Source organism: Dermochelys coriacea, chromosome 2 (assembly GCF_009764565.3).
Source record: "Dermochelys coriacea isolate rDerCor1 chromosome 2, rDerCor1.pri.v4, whole genome shotgun sequence".
Taxonomy (NCBI): domain Eukaryota; kingdom Metazoa; phylum Chordata; order Testudines; family Dermochelyidae; genus Dermochelys; species Dermochelys coriacea.
The window spans coordinates 242,028,690-242,048,552 of NC_050069.1; the positions used below are offsets into that span (position 1 = coordinate 242,028,690).

At 42.7% G+C, this 19,863-nt stretch overlaps 1 protein-coding gene across 1 annotated transcript in view; it reads left to right on the forward strand.

Annotated features, from left to right (window-relative positions):
- The window catches only part of CCDC7 (coiled-coil domain containing 7), a 294,105-nt gene that overhangs the window by 181,317 nt on the left and 92,925 nt on the right, over positions 1–19,863 (forward strand). Inside the window, 2 exon segments of the mRNA XM_043507137.1 lie at positions 3,932–4,039; positions 8,341–8,460. Coding sequence (XP_043363072.1) covers positions 3,932–4,039; positions 8,341–8,460 — 228 coding nt within the window.

Genomic DNA, 19,863 nt, shown 5'->3' on the forward strand with positions numbered 1-19,863 from the left:
ACTACTTGGAGGAGAGAGGAATCAAACCATTTAAAGAATGTGTGTATGACCTTTGTACAGGAAGCAGCATTGGTCCATGGATAAGGCAATGCATTGAGACTCAGGTGATGTGGATTCTAGTCCCAGTTTTGCCACTCATTCACTGTTTGATCTTTTGCAAGTCAATTCGCTTATTTACACTTAAGTTTCCACTTCTGTAAAATAGAGATGATACTTAATATACTTCGTAAATTTCTTTTTAGATCCATGGATAAAAGACACTATAGAATAGCTTATTATTATTTATTATGATCATTATTTATCTCTGACTGCTAGAGGTTTGAAAAAGCTTGCAGTATATTTACATATGCTCTGGCTTGCTCCCACAGATACTAGCATACGTATAGTAGTGCAATGCTATGTATTAAATCTTCCCCAATATATTACACCTAGTATTTATCTCTTCAATGTGTATTTTTTACTAGCGAACACAAAACGTTACTATAAACACTTTTTTCCAAGGTATATATTGATATACTCATCTTATTTTTGCAGTGCAATTTTGCAGATCTTAGCCTTTTCTATACTTTTGAACTTTTTGCACACATGAATTCCACTAGCAATTGTCTACCCCCAATATTTTCTGGAAAGGATGCTTTTGACACAATAGAGTAACTAGAAAAGGAGTACTTGTGGCACCTTAGAGACTAACAAATTTATTTGAGCATAAGCTTTCATGAGCTACAGCTCACATCTGATGAAGTGAGCTGTAGCTCATGAAAGCTAATGCTCAAATAAATTTGTTAGTCTCTAAGGTGCCACAAGTACTCTTTTTTTCTTTTTGCGAATACAGTCTAACACGGCTGCTACTCTGAATAGAGTAACTGGTGCCTTGTAAAGAGAGAAATCAATGTCTTGGTCATGTGCAGTTGTGGCAAATTACCCCTTTGCTTATGCTGATCAGAGAGTCAGTAAACTGACAAAGTCCACTTTAGCCATGTCCCTTTACGCAAATACTCTCTCTGTGCTGGTAGGGAGGCTTTTGTAGTAGTACAGCATTATTGTCACAGAGATGGGACTTGGAGGTGAGATGACTCTTGCAGCATTATGCAACAAACATATAGTCTCATTGCTTACTGATATGTAAATCTGGCATATTATATTGTAAATGGGAATGTTATCTTAATTCTTAAGAGAGGGCAGGGAGAATCAAGACTCTATGTATCAATGTGAGGGATACCTATCAAACATTTCAAAACTTTTTCTTTTCAAGATAAATTCAAAACATTGTTAAATGGTGTTGTTTTTACTGATGACCATAATGGTTTAATTGGAGTGGTTGTTTATTTACATAAAGATCTTTAAATTTTCCTTTACATATTCAAAACACAATGCTAGTGATACATGTCCACAATAACATTTAATGATATGATGACATACTGTTTCTTGAATAATATTGTACTATAGGGTTTTTTTATAGGATAACTTGCAAGTTAACGATTCAAAAGTGTCATTGTGCATTCAACCTTAACTTTTGTATTTCCTGAATTTTGAATGTTTAAATGAGCAAACCTAACATACATTAATTTTAAGCTTTCATGTAGACTAAAATGTTCAAACTTGGTGCCTGATTTTCAGATGTGTAGAGTACACATAAGTCCAATTGAGGTAATTGTGAACTGTGGATACTCAGTACTTCTGCAAATCAAGCCCTTTATGACTAAAGGTAGGCTCCTAAATTTATATTTAGGCACAAAAAAAAGAGCAGTTTTGCTTTCTGAAGTGTTGACCACCCACAGCTCAGAGGTTAATTTAATTTCTGAGCCTAACTTTAAGTACATACATTTGAAAATATTTACCCCCAATTTCTTAGTATTTTTTAAAATAAATAAATCAAGAAAAAATTCCTAGTTCTATAGTTAACTGTCCCCAGTCAGCAAAGGCTAATTGATGTCTATCTGTGTTATTAATAAATTGTATATGTACAATCTTAATAAGCACTATTTGACTAAAGGTTGACTAATGTCTAATATGAATGTAGTGCATTATCTGTGTACAACCTCCTATGTCCATGTACATTGAGGCGGTTCCAAAGTTTGTCAATTTTAATTTGTTCTATTTTTTTAAGTCATTGTATTAATTTTCCTCAGTTATGGCTTGATTTTTATTGAGATTTTTATTGAGACAAAACATACCAAGTTTGAAAAAAATTTAGTTATGAACATTTAATTTCAGCAAGTTTATGAAAAGTTTTCCGATTTGTTAACTAGCTACAAACATATGTACAATACATCTTTCTCTATGGGACACATTCTGCCTCGTGTCTCACAGTGAAGGATCAGCTGGAGCTCCTCAGCCTAACCTAGCTCTGTTGTCATGATCACTTGAAATCCTCTGCAGAGAAAGGAGGGTACATCTACAATTTTGGGATTACAGGGTAGTGTCAACATTGCAGCTAGACCACATGCTGGGGGCCTTTGGAGATGACATCAGGGAGGTTTTATGCGTGTATAGAATGTCCATGGAGGTTGGTTTTGCTGTCTGATGTTGGAGATCCTTAAAGGACCACAAGAAACAAAACAGCAGATGGCAGACTAAGGGCTATGTAACAAAGTTCAGTCTATAAATGAAAGCTAAGAAACTGCAGAAACTGATGGGACCACAAGAGAACGACAGCTGCACTATATCATAGCGAAATAGCTCAGTCAAACGTATTTCCGTTTATCTGTTACCATGGTATGTAGGTGTTTTTAGGCATATTAGCTGTGTATAAAGTATATAAGTACACTGTGGAAATATGTTAGGCTAATGTGACAATGGGAAGGGAAGTTTTGTGAAGACCAAATATATAACTGGGTTCAAAAAACAATTAGATAAGCTCCTGGAAGATGGGTCCATCAATGGCTATTAGCCAAGACAGTCAGAGATACAACCCCATGATCTAGGTGTCCCGGGAGCCTCTAATTGCCAGAACTAAGGGTGGACGACAGGGGATGAATCACTTGATGATTGCCTGTTCTGTTCATTCCTCTGAAGCACGTGGCATTGGCCACTGTTGGGAGACAGGATATTGGGCTTGATGGACCATTGTTCTGACTCAGTATAGCCATTCTTGTATGCTTTTAAATGGTCTTGATGGACAGTTCTTTTAGTTTCCTTGTTTCCTGATAAATGGGGACATAACAATATTAGAATGTTTAGACATAGGAGAGAATGAACAGATAATAATTTCTTCTGTTTGAGATTGAAGAGTTATTAGCTAAAAAAGACTTCACTTTGCAGGTCATATGGCAGATCTGAAAGATACGTACCAAGCAGAAATTCTTGTAGCACTCTTACTAGAACGCAGCAGAATCCTTGGTTTAAAAAAATCCTGCCTCACACAGATATGTCAGGTTCCCTGCCCTATTAAATGAAAATCTCCTTTAAGGATCCTGTCTGCCTAGAACCAAACCTAATCAGTACCTGGGGATTTTGCTCCAACTTTAAAAAAAAAAATCATCTTTGAGCAGGGATCAAATTTTCAAGCCTAGTGATGAGTGGTTTGTCAAGTTGTAAGTTTATGAAAACAAGGTCTATCATGGAAATTATTTTAACCATAATTCGCCACTCACTACTAATTAGTGAAAAATATTTAGATGAGCTGTTGCATAGTTTCTGAGAGAAGAACCATCATTAGTTACATGTGATCAGTTGTTACTTCTGATTAGAGGCAACTATCATTATGCTAAGTATATATTCTCAATGTGAAAATGTGGTTTATATAAAGAAATATAATTTAAATATACATCAGCAGATAAACATTTGAGATTAGAAATCTAATGAGTAAAATATATTATTATTCTGTTACCTGGATCCTAGTTTAAAATTTGTGCATGTTTCCATAAGGTTATGACAAACAGAATTTTCAACAAGTTATTTTCTCCTTCTTTTGCATTCCCCAATGAAATAGAAGATTTATCAGCCACAGAAAGACTTCTGTTAACAAATCAATTGAAAAATCGGAATGAGATGCAACAAGCACAGACTCTTATTCTGGTAGAAGCAGGACAAAACATCGGTAAGTGGAAAGTTAATCATTTAGAGTTTTAGTAAACAAATATAAGTTCTCTGAAGACTTTGGTGTCTTGCCCTAAGTGGAGCAATTATATATATTGTTATTAATATATTAATAATATACAATTATATTTATATTATATAAATTATAATTATATATCTTTCTTTCCCACAAAACTTGAACTCCTACCACTGACTACCTTATAATACTCCAGAGTGCAGAAGATGCAGAAGCTACTCTACTCTTGAAGATGGCTCATAAAAATGACAGACTAATGATTGAATTTAGGATATTCCAAAGCAAAATTTGAAATCTAGATGAAAAGCCCTCAGAATTAGTTTCTCAGATAAAATTCTACATGATTGTCTGCCATAGAAACTATGAACTTCCTTTTTTATGTATGTATGGTGCCAAAGGGGTCTAGTTCTTCACAGAATGGCGTCCCTGTTACAAATGTACTTTCCAGAACTGAAATAGGCCAAAAATACGTGCACCCAGATTAGAATAAACAGTCTTCTACTATTGAGCTAAAATAGTGTAGTGTAATAAGATTACATTGTTCCAGAGGTTGAAGATGATTCTTTCGAACTCCTTCCTACCGGTATTGTTTTCACAAATACATCTAGGCACTAGATCATATTGTAGTCAAACTGTGTGCCCTTATCATTCTAGTTCAGCTGTTACTGCATAATGATTTAAACACTGAGTTTGAAATATTTAGATTACAGATTCAAATGGCAATAACGTGGACTCATCCCTTCATCTCTTCAAAGTTTAGATAAATTGAATTTTCATTGAGTTTACTGTGTGTACCTCTTTTACATAAGACGTTCTAAAGTAAAATGAGGTCCTGTATGCTCTGTGTAGCTATTAATGGTCTCATAGCCCTTATCATAATACAACAGAACACTCGTCATCAAAATTGACCAGGAGTGGACAGCCTTTTATCTCCATTAACATGAATTATCAATTTAAGAGAAGACATAATTTTTAATAATAGACACAGACACCAATATGAAAAGGAGTACTTGTGGCACCTTAGAGACTAACAAATTTATTTGAGCATAAGCTTTAAGCTTAAAGCTCTAAGTTTTAATCTTAGAGACTAAATTTGTTAGTCTCTAAGGTGCCACAAGTACTCCTTTTCTTTTTGCAAATACAGACTAACACGGCTGCTACTCTGAAACCAGACACCAATATGTGATTGAACAGGACCTTGGAGACAGAAATGAGCTTGAATGATGGGGTGACTTTATTAGCAACTGACTTTCACTAAAGCAGCATGGACTAAAGAATAGTGGTCACTATCAGATGATGCCATGAAGTCTTAAGATTGTTATTATTTGTATTATGTTATTCCCCACGTGTCCTGTCACATGGTGACTCATCCCTCCAAGGGGAGATAAGGCCAGCTCCAGCTGTGCCATAATTAACTAGATGCTTCCCAGCCGGAGAGGACAGGACTGAGGAGTGTCAGAAGACAGCATAATGGTCACCTGGGCCTTATAAAAGGCTTGAGTGAGCTCAGTCTGTGGTTGAAACCACAGGGAGTGGGCAGGCTCGTCTGCAAGGCCAGGGACTCCAGGGAAATCAGCCTGGGTGCTCTATACCAGAGCAGGGGAGGAGCAAGGAACAGAGTCAAGCAGGAGATGAGTATGGCATTCCAGAGAAACTCCCTGGGGGCCGAGTGCTCTATGCCAGAGCCAGAAATATTCTAAAAGTAGTCTAAAAAGGGGCTAGGAACAGGTCCTAGAGGGCAGGCTGAAGGGAATCCCTAAAGGGCTAAAGAACCTTTTAATTTGTTAGGACTTGGGCTCTTGCTACCTGGCAAGGGCTTACGTTTGTTTGTGAATTGGCAGGAAGGTTAGGCCACTCTCCAGCAAAGACCCAGTGTGTGAAGAGCTAAGGAGACCCAGCTCAGGGAAGGGAACTGGGGAAGGAAGCACTAGTAGTGCCACACACAGCTAGCAGGAGTGTTTGAGGGGCAGCCATGCCCTATAACAGGTCCCAGTCAGACTGGAGCCCATTTGTACTGGATGTTGTACAACAAATCCTTAATTAAAAGGTGTCCCTTTCTAAAGAGCTTGTAGTCCAAGATCCAGATTCATCAAAATATGTAAGTATGCAAGCATATGAATATTCCTGTTGAAGTATTTTATGGCTATTTGTGCTTAAAGTTAAGCACCTGCTCAAGTGCTTTGCTGTATCAGTGCCTAAAATAAACTGGCATAACAAAGGCCGAGTGTGGGGTAGGTAGAATGAAAGTAACATTGACAGGCAAAAGTGGCCATACAGAATTACTAATGCAAAATTTGAATTTGTTTCTCATATTTTTAAAGAGACAAATAACTAAGATGTTAATGATGTCAGTAATCCTTACTGGCCATCTGCCTGGCCATTATCAGACCTAGAGAAGACCATAGTTTCAACTTCATAGAGTTTAAGGCCATCAGATCCATCCAATCTGACCTCCTGCCCACACTTAGACTAGTGAGATGCAGGCATAAAGTTGACATGCTGATCCATTCCTGAAAGATCTCTTTCTGACTTGTCTTCTAATATTGGTCACATAAAAATTGTAGAACCCAACTTCCTGAAATAGATTCAGCCCTTGGTTTGCCAGACACTCAAGTCACAGCATTAGTATTGGTCAAAAATTTTGCATTGGAGTGATTTTTCTGACAAAAAATGCCCTTTCCACAAAACCAAAATTTTCCACAAGAAAACCTCAGCTTTGCTGACAAATTTCAATTTTCAATCCAGGAATATCGAAACAACAGCTTGCTGGATGCCCACCTGGAAGGCTTTTGTCAATCTGTTTGCCTCTCCCTTAGCTTTGGGGATGGACACTTCTAGATCTGAAATTGACTGGAAGCCTAAAAATTCAGTTTTGGTTCTCCCCAAAATGGATTTTTTTATGTAAATAACTCTCCATGAATATTTTTGCATTTCGGTATTTTGCCCCAAACTTTTTGCAGAAAGGGATTCCCTTTTCTTGGCCAGCTCTATGCTCAACCTTTCTAATCATCTCATATTAGCCATTGAAGGTGCACAGCTGCCATAACTGAGTGCCTGAATAAGTACCACCATGGCAGGCTGTAAAGACCCTCCCTTTCCAAAAACACCCCCCAAAGATGGGTAGAATATAAATTGGGAATTTAAAAATATTGGCACAACTGCAGACTAGTTCTGCTCCTGCCATCCTTCATACAGGGAAGTAGGGAGTCAAATAAACTCAGTCAGTACCAATGAAGCTGGGTGACTTAGTTCACACTAAGCTAGTACATTTTAGTAGCAAAATTAGGGAAAACCCAAGAAATAAAACCTTTTCCCTCTGTTGCACCCTCCTATTCCTATGCAACTCTGCAGGCCCCAGTATAAAGTAAAAGCGGCAAAGTGTCCTGTGGCACCTTATAAACTAACAGACGTATTGGAGCATAAGCCTTCATGAGTGTTGCCCATGAAAGTTTATGCTCCAATACGTCTGTTAGTCTATAAGGTGCCACAGGACACTTTGCTGCTTTTACAGATCCAGACTAACACGGCTACCCCTCTGATACTTGACAGTATAATGTAGACCGCTCTGAAAACCTGTCTTATTATCTTTCTATGTCCCCTAGCTTTCCTTAGGCCACAACACTGCTGGGAATCTCTACAGGTCTGCGTACTAAATCTCCATTTATGACATGCCTCTCCTGCCCTCACCCTCACCCAAGACATGCCTGTACACTGGGCTTGCAAGGGAGTCTTCCCCAGTTTTTGAACCAGGGGAATCTTCCTCTGGCCAGATATGCAGAGCTCCTTTTTACCACTCTGTGATTTTCACCCAGCTGGTGTAAAGGGGCAGAGTTGGGGTGAGGAGCTCATCTAAGATCTCTTACCCTCAAAGGTTTAATTGGGGGAAAAAAAGGTTGTGGCACTCTTCCAGGCTCTGCCCACAAAATAAACACTGCCCATTTGAGATGCCATAATGGGAAGCCACTCTCAGTAGATTGTGCAGATGGTCAAAACAATTATGTATGCTGTTTGGTCTCCATGAGATTTGCCCCCCTCCATGGGATCTGAATATACCTCTGGGTTCTGATGAGCTCCTTGGGCTTGGCTCCTCCTCTTTGGGGCTTAAATGTGCCTTCCTCTTAAAGTGATGAGATATTTAAGCTAGTTATTTTTATTGAAAGTAAAATACCAATATTTTCAATATTAAATATCTTGTCTGGCTATTTCTAGCAAGACCTGCTAGAAATTGTTTAAATTCTTTTTCTCTATTGGATGGTGTCTCAGAATAAATTTTTCTCTCTGTGCAGGGAAGACAATAGATGACCTGTCAGACAATAGAAGAAGTTTGCTTGCAAATGTAGCATCAAATACAGAAGCTCTGCAATGTATGGTGGCTGTTGAAGCTGGCCAACCAGGCTGTAGTACTGGTAAATGCATTATAAATGTAGTGATCCATACTTTCTTTCTTTTACTCACTGTAGCACACAAGAAGAGTCACTGCTCACAATCTGGACAGGTAGATGGTAGTTAGGAAAATTAACTAAAACATCAATAGTTGACTTAATTCACTATAAACATAGCAGCAGAAATTTGTCTTTAGGAGGAATTTAAATGTGGACAGGTTAGGTGCTTTAAGAGTAAGCTCATGGAAGTCATACCATGCACATGTGGCCATGTAGAAGAAGACAGACTGTATGACAAGCTGCAAACAGGTGAGAGAGGCTAGGAGCATTAGCAGAACACAGATGAAAAAGCATGAAGTTTAAAGGGAATAAGTAGGGAGGGACAGAGCTGCAGAGAACTTTGTGTGGTAACAAGGGGTAAAATTTTGCAAAGTGACTGTCATTCAGGATCATAAATCCCATTAAAAGTGGGCTTAGGCTCCTAAATGACCTAGGCACTTTTGAAAATGGGACTTAGGATCCTAAGACACTTAGGCATTTTTGAAAATTGTACCAAGAAGCTTAAATTTGATGTGATAGAGGATAGGAATCTAGTGGAGTAATTCAAATGGGGGAGGAGGACTAGTGGAGGCATGTACATGATCACATCAATGGGCAAGGAAAATGAATTTAGAAACTGCATTTTGTACAGACTGAAAGGAGGCATTGTGTGTGTTTGGGTGACGAGAGAGTGGGGAGTGGCAATAGAAATTTGGCTGTGGGGGTGGAAAGAAAAGGACAGATCTTGGAGATGTTGAGAAAGAAGAGGAAGCAGAATTGGATATGATCTGGATGTGTGGGCAGGGTAGAGGGAGGAATATAAAATAGTCCTGAGATTGTGAGCCTGGGTGACAAGGAGGATCATGATGATGTCAGTAGTGCTAGATAAGTGAGGGTATCTAGAATGTTTGGGGAGTATATCTATTTTCCCAAGTTTAGTTTAGATTAGCTGTTCTCAAACTGTGGGTTAGGACCCAAAGTGGATCATGACCCTGTTTTAATGGGGTTGCTAGAGCTAGAGTTAGACTGGCTGGCGCCTGGGTCCAAAGCCTGATCCCCACTGCCTGGTGCCAAAGTCAAAGCCTGAGGTTGTCAGCCCTGAGTGGGAGGCTCAAGTTACGGGCTCCCACCTGGGTCTGAAGCCCTAGGGCTTTGGCCCCCCGCCTGGAACAGTGGGGCTTGGATGGGTTTAGGCTTCAGTCCCCACTCCTGGGATTGTGTAGTAATTTTTGTTGTCAGAAGGGGGTCATGGTGCAATGAACCCCCGGTTTAGATGATGACAAACCCACCAAAAGAAGTTGAGAGAGACTGAGTTATGTGATAGGATAGGAGGAGCCAATTTAGTGGTGCAGTGGTTGAATTTGAGAGTCATCAGCATAGAGTTTATAGCCTAAAATGGATTAGTTGATGAGATTGCCCAGAGACAGGGTGTAAAGTGAGAAGAGGGAGCTGGGAGAGAATAGAAGGACCTACCAAAAGATATGCTGATAGAAAAGAAAGAGTTAGGAGGAGAACCAGAAGCGGACAGTATCTCAAAAGCTTAGTGTGTATATGTTGTCAAGAAGGAGAGGATTTTTTTGTGTTGCTGGCACAAAATGCCCAAGGCAGGCAACAGCTGGATTTGTTGCCCAGTGTGCGTCACCCAATAATCACAACGGAGTGGAGAAGTAGAAAAGTTTATTTGAAGCTTCAAGCGGTACAGGGAGACAACAATCTCAAATCCTACACACCAGTGCAAGCAGTTACACATATTTTATACATTCATTCTTTAGCATACTTATCCAATAGCAAGCTGCCCTAAGTATCCATATAACCAATCTGGTATACCAGCCAGTTCCCCTTTTTCCTCTTATCTGTTCCCCCATATATGGAGTTGTTTGTTCAACACTATCTAACATTCCTGTCCTGCTTGACCTAATCTTGCTCCAGCCAGTCTGCGCCTGCAATACACTGTTGCAAATTTCTCAGCGTGAAGGCTGTGAGTGTCTCCAGGCAGAAGAGGGAAGGGGGGGCCATCTGGGCCTAGAGTGAGGGGGCTTCATCGACACTTGTGGTCTTCCATCCCCTTGTTACCTAGTGGCCATGCCTGGTGTCCCCAACAATGGTCAACTGTATAAAAATGGTACAGTCAAGGAGGATGAAGATGTAGGAGGTGAAATATGATATTCTTCATACATTGAGGACTTCAGTGGTAAGTACAGAGCTGATCCTATATTCTTTACTCAGCTAAAACTCAGTAGCAGTTCTCTGTGGCTAGATGGAGATTGATTAAGCCATTTTCAATAGGAGTTTTTCCTGAGTAGGAAGTGTAGAATTAGGCTTTTATAACAAAGATCCAGTCAGCAAAATGTAGTGTTTAGAATTCTCCCCTTAGAGACTCATGTAAACAAGTAAGGAGCTGTAGGCAACATCTGTTTTGTTTTCCATATGGGGAAGTGACCATATGCTAAAGGAAAGTGCTGTCCTCACACTGAAAAAGGATGTTTAGGCAGGCTGATTTGCTGCTGTGTATTCTTTAAAGGAAACGTGTTTGTTTTAAATGGTTGGCATCATTTAATTATTAAGCATTTTCAGTGTCAGAAACATGATGGTCCGAATATGCTTCACCAGTCTACTTCTGATTAATGCCTGCCATAGCAGAATGCTATTATAATAAAAGGGTAAAAGTTCTGGCAGGCAGGAAACTATTTCCTTTATTTGTCAAGATATATTTAGAGAATTTTTATAGACCACTATAGTTTATTTAAAAAAAAATTCTGTAATCGAAATGATCTTTTTAGACTATTTTGGGCACCCATTGTACCTTAAATATAATTTTTCTTCGAAAGATGTCCCTGTGGGTGCTCCACTCCAGGGGTCGGTGCGTCCCTGCACCTTTGTTCAGAGATTTTTACAGCAGTACTTGTGCCGGTCGCGCACGCACAGAGCCTGCCCCCCCCCCGCCCCCCCGACCCCGCTCTGAGTGTATCTTAATAGTACGCGTGCACGACCGGTGTCCTCAGTTCCTTCTCTACGGTCCCCAGCCTGAGACAGAGCTCAGCAGCCTTGTTAGAGATTTTCTCTCCCTTTGTTACAATTACCTTTCTAGTTAGTTAGTTGTTACCAGTAGTACTTAGTTACCATTTTTCTATCTTTTCTCTCTTAAAAAAAAAATAAAAAAATTTCTTCGTTCCTATCAGCGGCAGCTGCTTCCGACATGCCTGGCTCCCCAGGCTTTAAGCCCTGCTCTACCTGAAATGATACTATCCCTCTGTCGGATGGCCATTCAAAATGCATAAAATGTTTGGGAGAGTCCCACATCCCCAGAAATGTGCCCACTGCAGCAAACTTAAATCCAGGGCACGGAAGGACAGGGAGCTGAGGCTAAAACTGCTCCTCCTCCAGAAATCCTTCGGGTCAGCTTCAGACCCAGGTGCTGACTCTGCTGCACACCACAGGCCCCTCCCCCCCCGCCTCAAAGAAAGTTAAGAAAACTTCAAAAAAAGGGCACCTTCTCTCCCCAGCAAAGGGAACTTCACAGTACAAGCCTTCCCCGAGCAGGTCTACAGCCTCCCTCCCCGCGTTTCCCCGGCTGAGTACTTTTGACGCGCCAGGCTCCTCCAGCGCTGCACGAAACCCCCCTGCAGCTGCGGCGCTAACGCAAAACTCTGGTGCTTAGGCTTCAGGCTTCCAGTTGCCTGCCTCTGATCCGGCACTGTTCAGCACCGCGATGGAAGCGGTGCTGACACATTCTGACATGCCTGACCCCCCGCAGGCTCCTCCGGCACCGGCACCCGCTGAGCTGGCCCGGCAGTGAAACAATGCTCAGGACACCGGTGCAGAAGAACTTTTCTTCACAGCAGATTCCTCTTGCACAGCCCTCGCCTCACAGAGAAGCTCCAGCACCACAACTGATACAGTCAAGGGACCCGCTGGTGTCACCTATCCTGCAGTCACCCCTACTTAATGCCTACTTCTCTCCAAATGCTCAGTCAGGGTCTGGACAGCCTTCCTCCAGTGATGAGGAAGCTGGACTGCAAGGGGAATTTTCACCATATCAAACCCCCATCCTCAGACCCCAATCAATAGAGGTCATAGAAAAATTACCTCCTCCTACTCTCAGGATCCTGCCCCGTGGTGCGTAAACCCCTGTATGGTACCACCTATGCCCTTCCCACCACAGTGGCAATATTGGGCTCCATGGGCATCTTATCCTCAAGACAACACTCACTGTGCCACGACACCCGCCTGGCACCATCAGCTGATGAATCTGCCACTGATGTAAGGGACCAGACAGCACTGTCACAACTGCAGGATCAGTCACAACCTGCCTCAAACCCAGTACACCCAGTTGTTACATCTGATGAAGCCTTACTTCCTCCTCCCCCGACATCTTCGGATGACTTCTCAAAATTTTCAAAAGAGTTGCCAGTGAATTAAGAATTAACTTGGAGGAGGTTCCTGAACAGCAGCATGAGTTAATGGACATCCTGCAGCCCTCTTCTTCTTCTAGGATTGCATTACCAACCAACACAGCCCTTTTGGAACCTGCTAAGGCCATCTGGCAGACTCCCGCTGCAAGCCTACCTACCTGTAAACAAGCAGATCACAAGTACTTCATCCCTTCCAAGGGCTCTGAATTCCTTTTCACCCATCCAGCCCCAAACTTGCTGGTAGTAGACGCAGTTAACCAAAAGACCAAACACCAGTTTCCCCACTCCACCCCATCCGACAAGGACAGTAAGCAACTAGATCTCCTCGGACATAAAGTATATACATCTTCCAATTTCGCATTGCTAATTATACTGCCATTCTGGCAAAATATGACCAAAAAAATTACAACAAATTCATGGACTTTATTGATGACATTCCAGAAGAAAAAGAAACAACAATTCACAGCTCTAGTTTCCGAGGGACAAATCATCTCACGTACCGCTCTTCAAGCAGCCTTTGATGCAGCCAATACTGCAGCAAGATCCACTGCTACAGCAGTGGTCATGTGCCGAGGTTCATGGCTCTCCTCCTCTTCTTATCCTCGAGAGGTCGAGAATACCATTGAAGATCTTCCCTTCGACGGTGACAAACTCTTTGCCTCCATGACGAACGGTGTACTTCATTCAGTGAAAGACTCAAGGGCAAATCTCTGGTCTTTAGGGATTCAAACCCCTGTGACCAGAAGGTGACAATATAGATATCAACCTTACCAGCATCCACGCTACTCCGCATATACCCAGCAATTCATAGATCACATGAGCAACAACAACAACAGCAATGCCAGAGACCCAGATACCAGCGTCGCCATCCCAATTCCTCAGCAGCATCTCAACCCCTCTGACTAATAAGCAGATTTGAAGTCTTGGTCGAGGGTTTAGAAAACATTCCCACTTGAGTGCTTACACCACATGTCCCTATTTTTGGACACCGCCTACGACCATTCTCCCATGAATGGCTGAACATTACCACCGACAAGTGGGTTATAGAGGTCGTCACAATTCTCTGTTCCATCCCTTTCCTATCTTTGCCTCCTAACCACCCACCCTCACCTCCCTCTTCAGGGATTCCTCTCACGAGCAACTGCTCTTCCAAGAAGTACAACATCTCCTTCTATTGGGAGCAGTGGAACTTGTGGACACAGAGGAAAAGGGTTTTATTCCCATTATTTCTTAACAGAAAAGAAAACTGGGGGATGGCGACCTAGCCTCGATCTCAGGCAGCTCAACAAATATTTTTAAAAAAGCAAAAGTTCAGAATGGTTACCCTCACCACCATAATCCCAGCACTGGAGCAGGGCAATTGGTTTTCAGCCCTCGACCTACAGGACACCTATTTTCATGTGTCTATATATCCGGCCCACAGATGTTTCCTTCATTTTACCCTCATCTTGACACATTTTCAATACAGGGTACTACCCTTCGGCCTAAACACCGGCCCCCATGTTTTTTCCAAGCTCCTAGCTGTAGTCACTGCCTACCTCAGGAAACAAGGGGTCATAATATTTCCTTACTTCAACGATTGTCTCCTCAACACTCAATGAAGCACTTCGATTCACACAGCTCACGGTCGATTTGTTTCCTATCCCTCGGCCTACAAATAAACAAACAAATCCACATTATCTCTTAACCAGCACCTGGAGTTTATAGGAGCACACCTTGATTCCCAGACAGGAATAACATCTCTCCCACCCGATCACTTCAACAACGTAAAACTATTGGCAACGAGTCTTCACAACAGTCCTCAGGTTACCACTTGAGACTGTCTGCAACTACTAGGTCACATGGCCTTGTGCACTTTTGTGGTCCAAAACGCACGACTATACATGAGGTGCTTCCAACCTTGGTTGGCTGAATGTGCATGCTCTAAACAAGCCTCTATCCATACCTTTCAGAGTCAAAGATTCTCTCCTATGGTGGATGGTTCCCTCTACCCTCTGCTCCGGAGTCCCCTTTCTCCAGGATGCTCCATCCCTCATAATGACTACTGATGCAACCCTCACAGGGTGAGGTGCATACATGTCCCACCACACAGCCCAGGGGCTATCATGTTCAACCGAAACCTCCCTGTACATAAACATCCTAGAACTTCGAGCCATACGCAATGCATGCTGACACTTCCTCCCATTAATCCGGAACCAACGTGTACGGATAATGACAGACAACATCGCTTGCATGTTCTATGTAAACAAGCAGGGAGGAGCTTGCTCTCACTCGCTTTGCATAGAAGTTATGAAGCTCTGGAACTGGTGCCTTGTGAACAACATTCAGATATCAGCCTCCTATCTTCCCGGAGCTACAAATACCACAGTGGATGAAGCAAGCAGACGCTTTCCCTGGGATCACATATAGGAGATAAACGAGACAATCATCCACAACATATTCCGCATGTGGGGCTACCCAACCATAGACCTCTTTGCAACTGCGAAAAACACAAAATATCCCAAATTTTGCTCCATAGCGGGATTGGGCAAACGTTCTCTGGGAGACATGTTCATGATCCAATGGCACCAGGACTTGCTATATACTTTTTCCTCCAATACCAGTTCTCCACACAGTTCTCACAAAGATATGGACAAATTGTGCCACTGTAATTCTGATTGCCCCATCGTGGCCCAGACAACTGTAGTTTCCGTTCCTCACCAGAATGTCAATCCGCCCACCAATCTTGTTGCCCCTCACTCTGAACCTCCTATCGCAGCAACACTGATTTCTTCACCCCAACCTGACAGTGCTTCACCTCAAAGCTTGGTTCCTACCTGGTTCTCCCAAAACGAATTAGCATGCTCTGAGCAGGTTCAAAGAGTGGTCCTACATAACAGAACACAGTCTACTCGCATCACCTATATCCGAAAGTGGAAGCTATTCACACAATGGTGCTCAACTAAACAACTTCTTCCTACTTCTGCACCTCTTCCGCTCATACTTGACTACCTGTTAGACCTCAAGCAATCAGGCCTTTCTTTCAGCTTCATTAAAGTCCACTTAGCTGCTATTACAACTTTTCATGACAAGATCAACGATACCTCTGTTTTTGCTCATCCAATCACCAAGTGTTTTCTCAAAGGACTCCAATTCCTATACCAAGACATTAAACCTCCTACCCCTCCGTGGGACCTTCACTTAGTTTTATCCTGCTTAACCCAACAACCATTCGAGCCGCTAGCCACTTGGTCCCTCTTACACCTCTCTATGAAAACAGCATTCGTAGTGGCAATCACCTCCGCCAGATGGGCAGGAGAAATAGCAGCTCTCATGGCAGACCCACCGTATACACTATTTTTTAAGGACAAGGTTACCCTCCGATTACACCCCAAATTCCTTCCAAAGCTGCATTTGTCATTCCACATGAATGAGCTGATACACCTACCAACTTTCTTTCCTAAACCACATGCAAACTCTTTTTTGAATACACCATGCATACGTTAGATGTACACAGGGCCTTGTCCTTCTATTTGCATAGAACCAAGCCCTTTAGGAACTCTTCTAGACTCTCTTTGTGTCCATCGCAGAGTGTTCCAAAGGGACACCTATTTCTACCGAGAGACTTTCAAACTGGATTTCTGAGTGTATCCGACTGTGCTATCTGATAAAGAAAGTGACGCCTCCAGCTGATGTCAGAACTTACTCCACTAGATCTGTCGCTACCTCTGTGGCCTTTCTACGCAAAGTTCCCCTGGCTGACATCTGTAAAGTGGACACTTGGTCTTCTGAATATACATTTGTTAAGCACTATGCCCTTATTCAACTCTCTCTGATACATGATTAGGCAGAGCTGTAAATGCATTCCTACCTAATCTGGAGTCCCTACCTCCTTGAGATAGACTGCTTTTCAGTCACCTGGAGTGGAGCACCCACAGGGACATCTCTCAAAGAAGAAGAGGAGGTTACTCACCCTGTGCAGAAACTGACGTTCTTCGAGATGAGTGTCCCTGTGGGTGCTCCACTACCCACCCTCCTCCCCTCTACTTTCAGAGTTGGGGTAGCCTCCATTGTAGAGAAGAAACTGAGGAGACCGGTTGCGCACGTGTACTGTTAAGGCACACTCAGAGCGGGGGGCGGGGGAGGGCAAGCTCCCCACATGCACGACCGGCACGAGTACTGCTATAAAAATCTCCAGTGCAAAGACTCAGGGACACACCAACACCTGGAGTGGAGCACCCCCAGGGACACTTATCTCGAAGAACGTCAGTTACTGCACAGGGTGAGTAACCTCCTCTTCTTTGAGTAGTGTCCCTATGGGTGCTCTACTGTAGGTGTATGTGTGCCCCTGCACCTCTAATGGGATATTTTTGGTAGCAGTGTCCGTTGAGCCCGCACATGTGCCCTCCCTTCCTCCCTCGTGGTCTGCCTTGAGGCTATTTAGCACTGCAGGGGCAAACCCCCCTCACTTCCTTCTCTACCGCCTTTGGCCTCAGATGGAAGTCCCTTCCTTATCTGTAAAAAGAAAAGGAGTACTTGTGGCACCTTAGAGACTAACAAATTTATTAGAGCATAAGCTTTCGTGAGCTACAGCTCACTTCATCGGATGCATTTGGTGGAAAAAACAGAGGAGAGATTTATATACACACACACACAGAGAACATGAAACAATGGGTTTATCATACACACTGTAAGGAGAGTGATCACTTAAGATAAGCCATCACCAACAGCAGGGGGGGGAAGGAGGAAAACCTTTCATGGTGACAAGCAGGTAGGCTAATTCCAGCAGTTAACAAGAATATCAGAGGAACAGTGGGGGGTGGGGTGGGGGGGAGAAATACCATGGGGAAATAATTTTACTTTGTGTAATGACTCATCCATTCCCAGTCTCTATTCAAGCCTAAGTTAATTGTATCCAGTTTGCAAATTAATTCCAATTCAGCAGTCTCTCGTTGGAGTCTGTTTTTGAAGCTTTTTTGTTGAAGTATAGCCACTCTTAGGTCTGTGATCAAGTGACCAGAGAGATTGAAGTGTTCTCCAACTGGTTTTTGAATGTTCTAATTCTTGACGTCTGATTTGTGTCCATTCATTCTTTTACGTAGAGACTGTCCACTTTGGCCAATGTACATGGCAGAGGGGCATTGCTGGCACATGATGGCATATATCACATTGGTAGATGCGCAGGTGAACGAGCCTCTTATAGTCTGGCTGATGTGATTAGGCCCTATGATGGTATCCCCTGAATAGATATGTGGACAGAGTTGGCAACGGGCTTTGTTGCAAGGATAGGTTCCTGGGTTAGTGGTTCTGTTGTGTGGTGTGTGGTTGCTGGTGAGTATTTGCTTCAGATTGGGGGGCTGTCTGTAAGCAAGGACTAGTCTGTCTCCCAAGATCTGAGAGAGTGATGGGTCGTCCTTCAGGATAGGTTGTAGATCCTTGATGATGCGTTGGAGAGGTTTTAGTTGGGGGCTGAAGGTGATGGCTAGTGGCGTTCTGTTGTTTTCTTTGTTGGGCCTGTCCTGTAGTAGGTGACTTCTGGGTACTCTTCTGGCTCTGTCAATCTGTTTCTTCACTTCAGCAGGTGGGTATTGTAGTTGTAGGAATGCATGATAGAGATCTTGTAGGTGTTTGTCTCTGTCTGAGGGGTTGGAGCAAATCCGGTTATATCGTAGCGCTTGGCTGTAGACAATGGATCGAGTGGTATGATCTGGATGAAAGCTAGAGGCATGTAGGTAGGAATAGCGATCAGTAGGTTTCCAATATAGGGTGGTGTTTATGTGACCATCGCTTATTAGCACCGTAGTGTCCAGGAAGTGGATCTCTTGTGTGGACTAATGCCCCCTAATGCCCCTACTCTACTTGCACTACATTGATGACATCTTCATCATCTGGACCCATGGAAAAGAAGCTCTTGAGGAATTCCACCATGATTTCAACAATTTCCATCCCACCATCAACCTCAGCCTGGACCAGTCCACACAAGAGATCCACTTCCTGGACACTACGGTGCTAATAAGCGATGGTCACATAAACACCACCCTATATCGGAAACCTACTGATCGCTATTCCTACCTACATGCCTCTAGCTTTCATCCAGATCATACCACTCGATCCATTGTCGACAGCCAAGCGCTACGATATAACTGCATTTGCTCCAACCCCTCAGACAGAGACAAACACCTACAAGATCTCTATCATGCATTCCTACAACTACAATACCCACCTGCTGAAGTGAAGAAACAGATTGACAGAGCCAGAAGAGTACCCAGAAGTTACCTACTACAGGACAAGCCCAAAAAAGAAAACAGAACGCCACTAGCCATCACCTTCAGCCCCCAACTAAAACCTCTCCAACGCATCATCAAGGATCTACAACCTATCCTGAAGGACGAGCCATCGCTCTCTCAGATCTTGGGAGATAGACCAGTCCTTGCTTACAGACAGCCCCCCAATCTGAAGCAAATACTCACCAGCAACCACACACCACACAACAGAACCACTAACCCAGGAACCTATCCTTGCAACAAAGCCCGTTGCCAACTCTGTCCACATATCTATTCAGGGGATACCATCATAGGGCCTAATCACATCAGCCACACTATCAGAGGCTCGTTCACCTGCGCATCTACCAATGTGATATATGCCATCATGTGCCAGCAATGCCCCTCTGCCATGTACATTGGCCAAACTGGACAGTCTCTACGTAAAAGAATGAATGGACACAAATCAGATGTCAAGAATTATAACATTCAAAAACCAGTTGGAGAACACTTCAATCTCTCTGGTCACTTGATCACAGACCTAAGAGTGGCTATGCTTCAACAAAAAAGCTTCAAAAACAGACTCCAACGAGAGACTGCTGAATTGGAATTAATTTGCAAACTGGATACAATTAACTTAGGCTTGAATAGAGTCTGGGAATGGATGAGTCATTACACAAAGTAAAACTATTTCCCCATGGTATTTCTCCCCCACCCCCCACTGTTCCTCTGATATT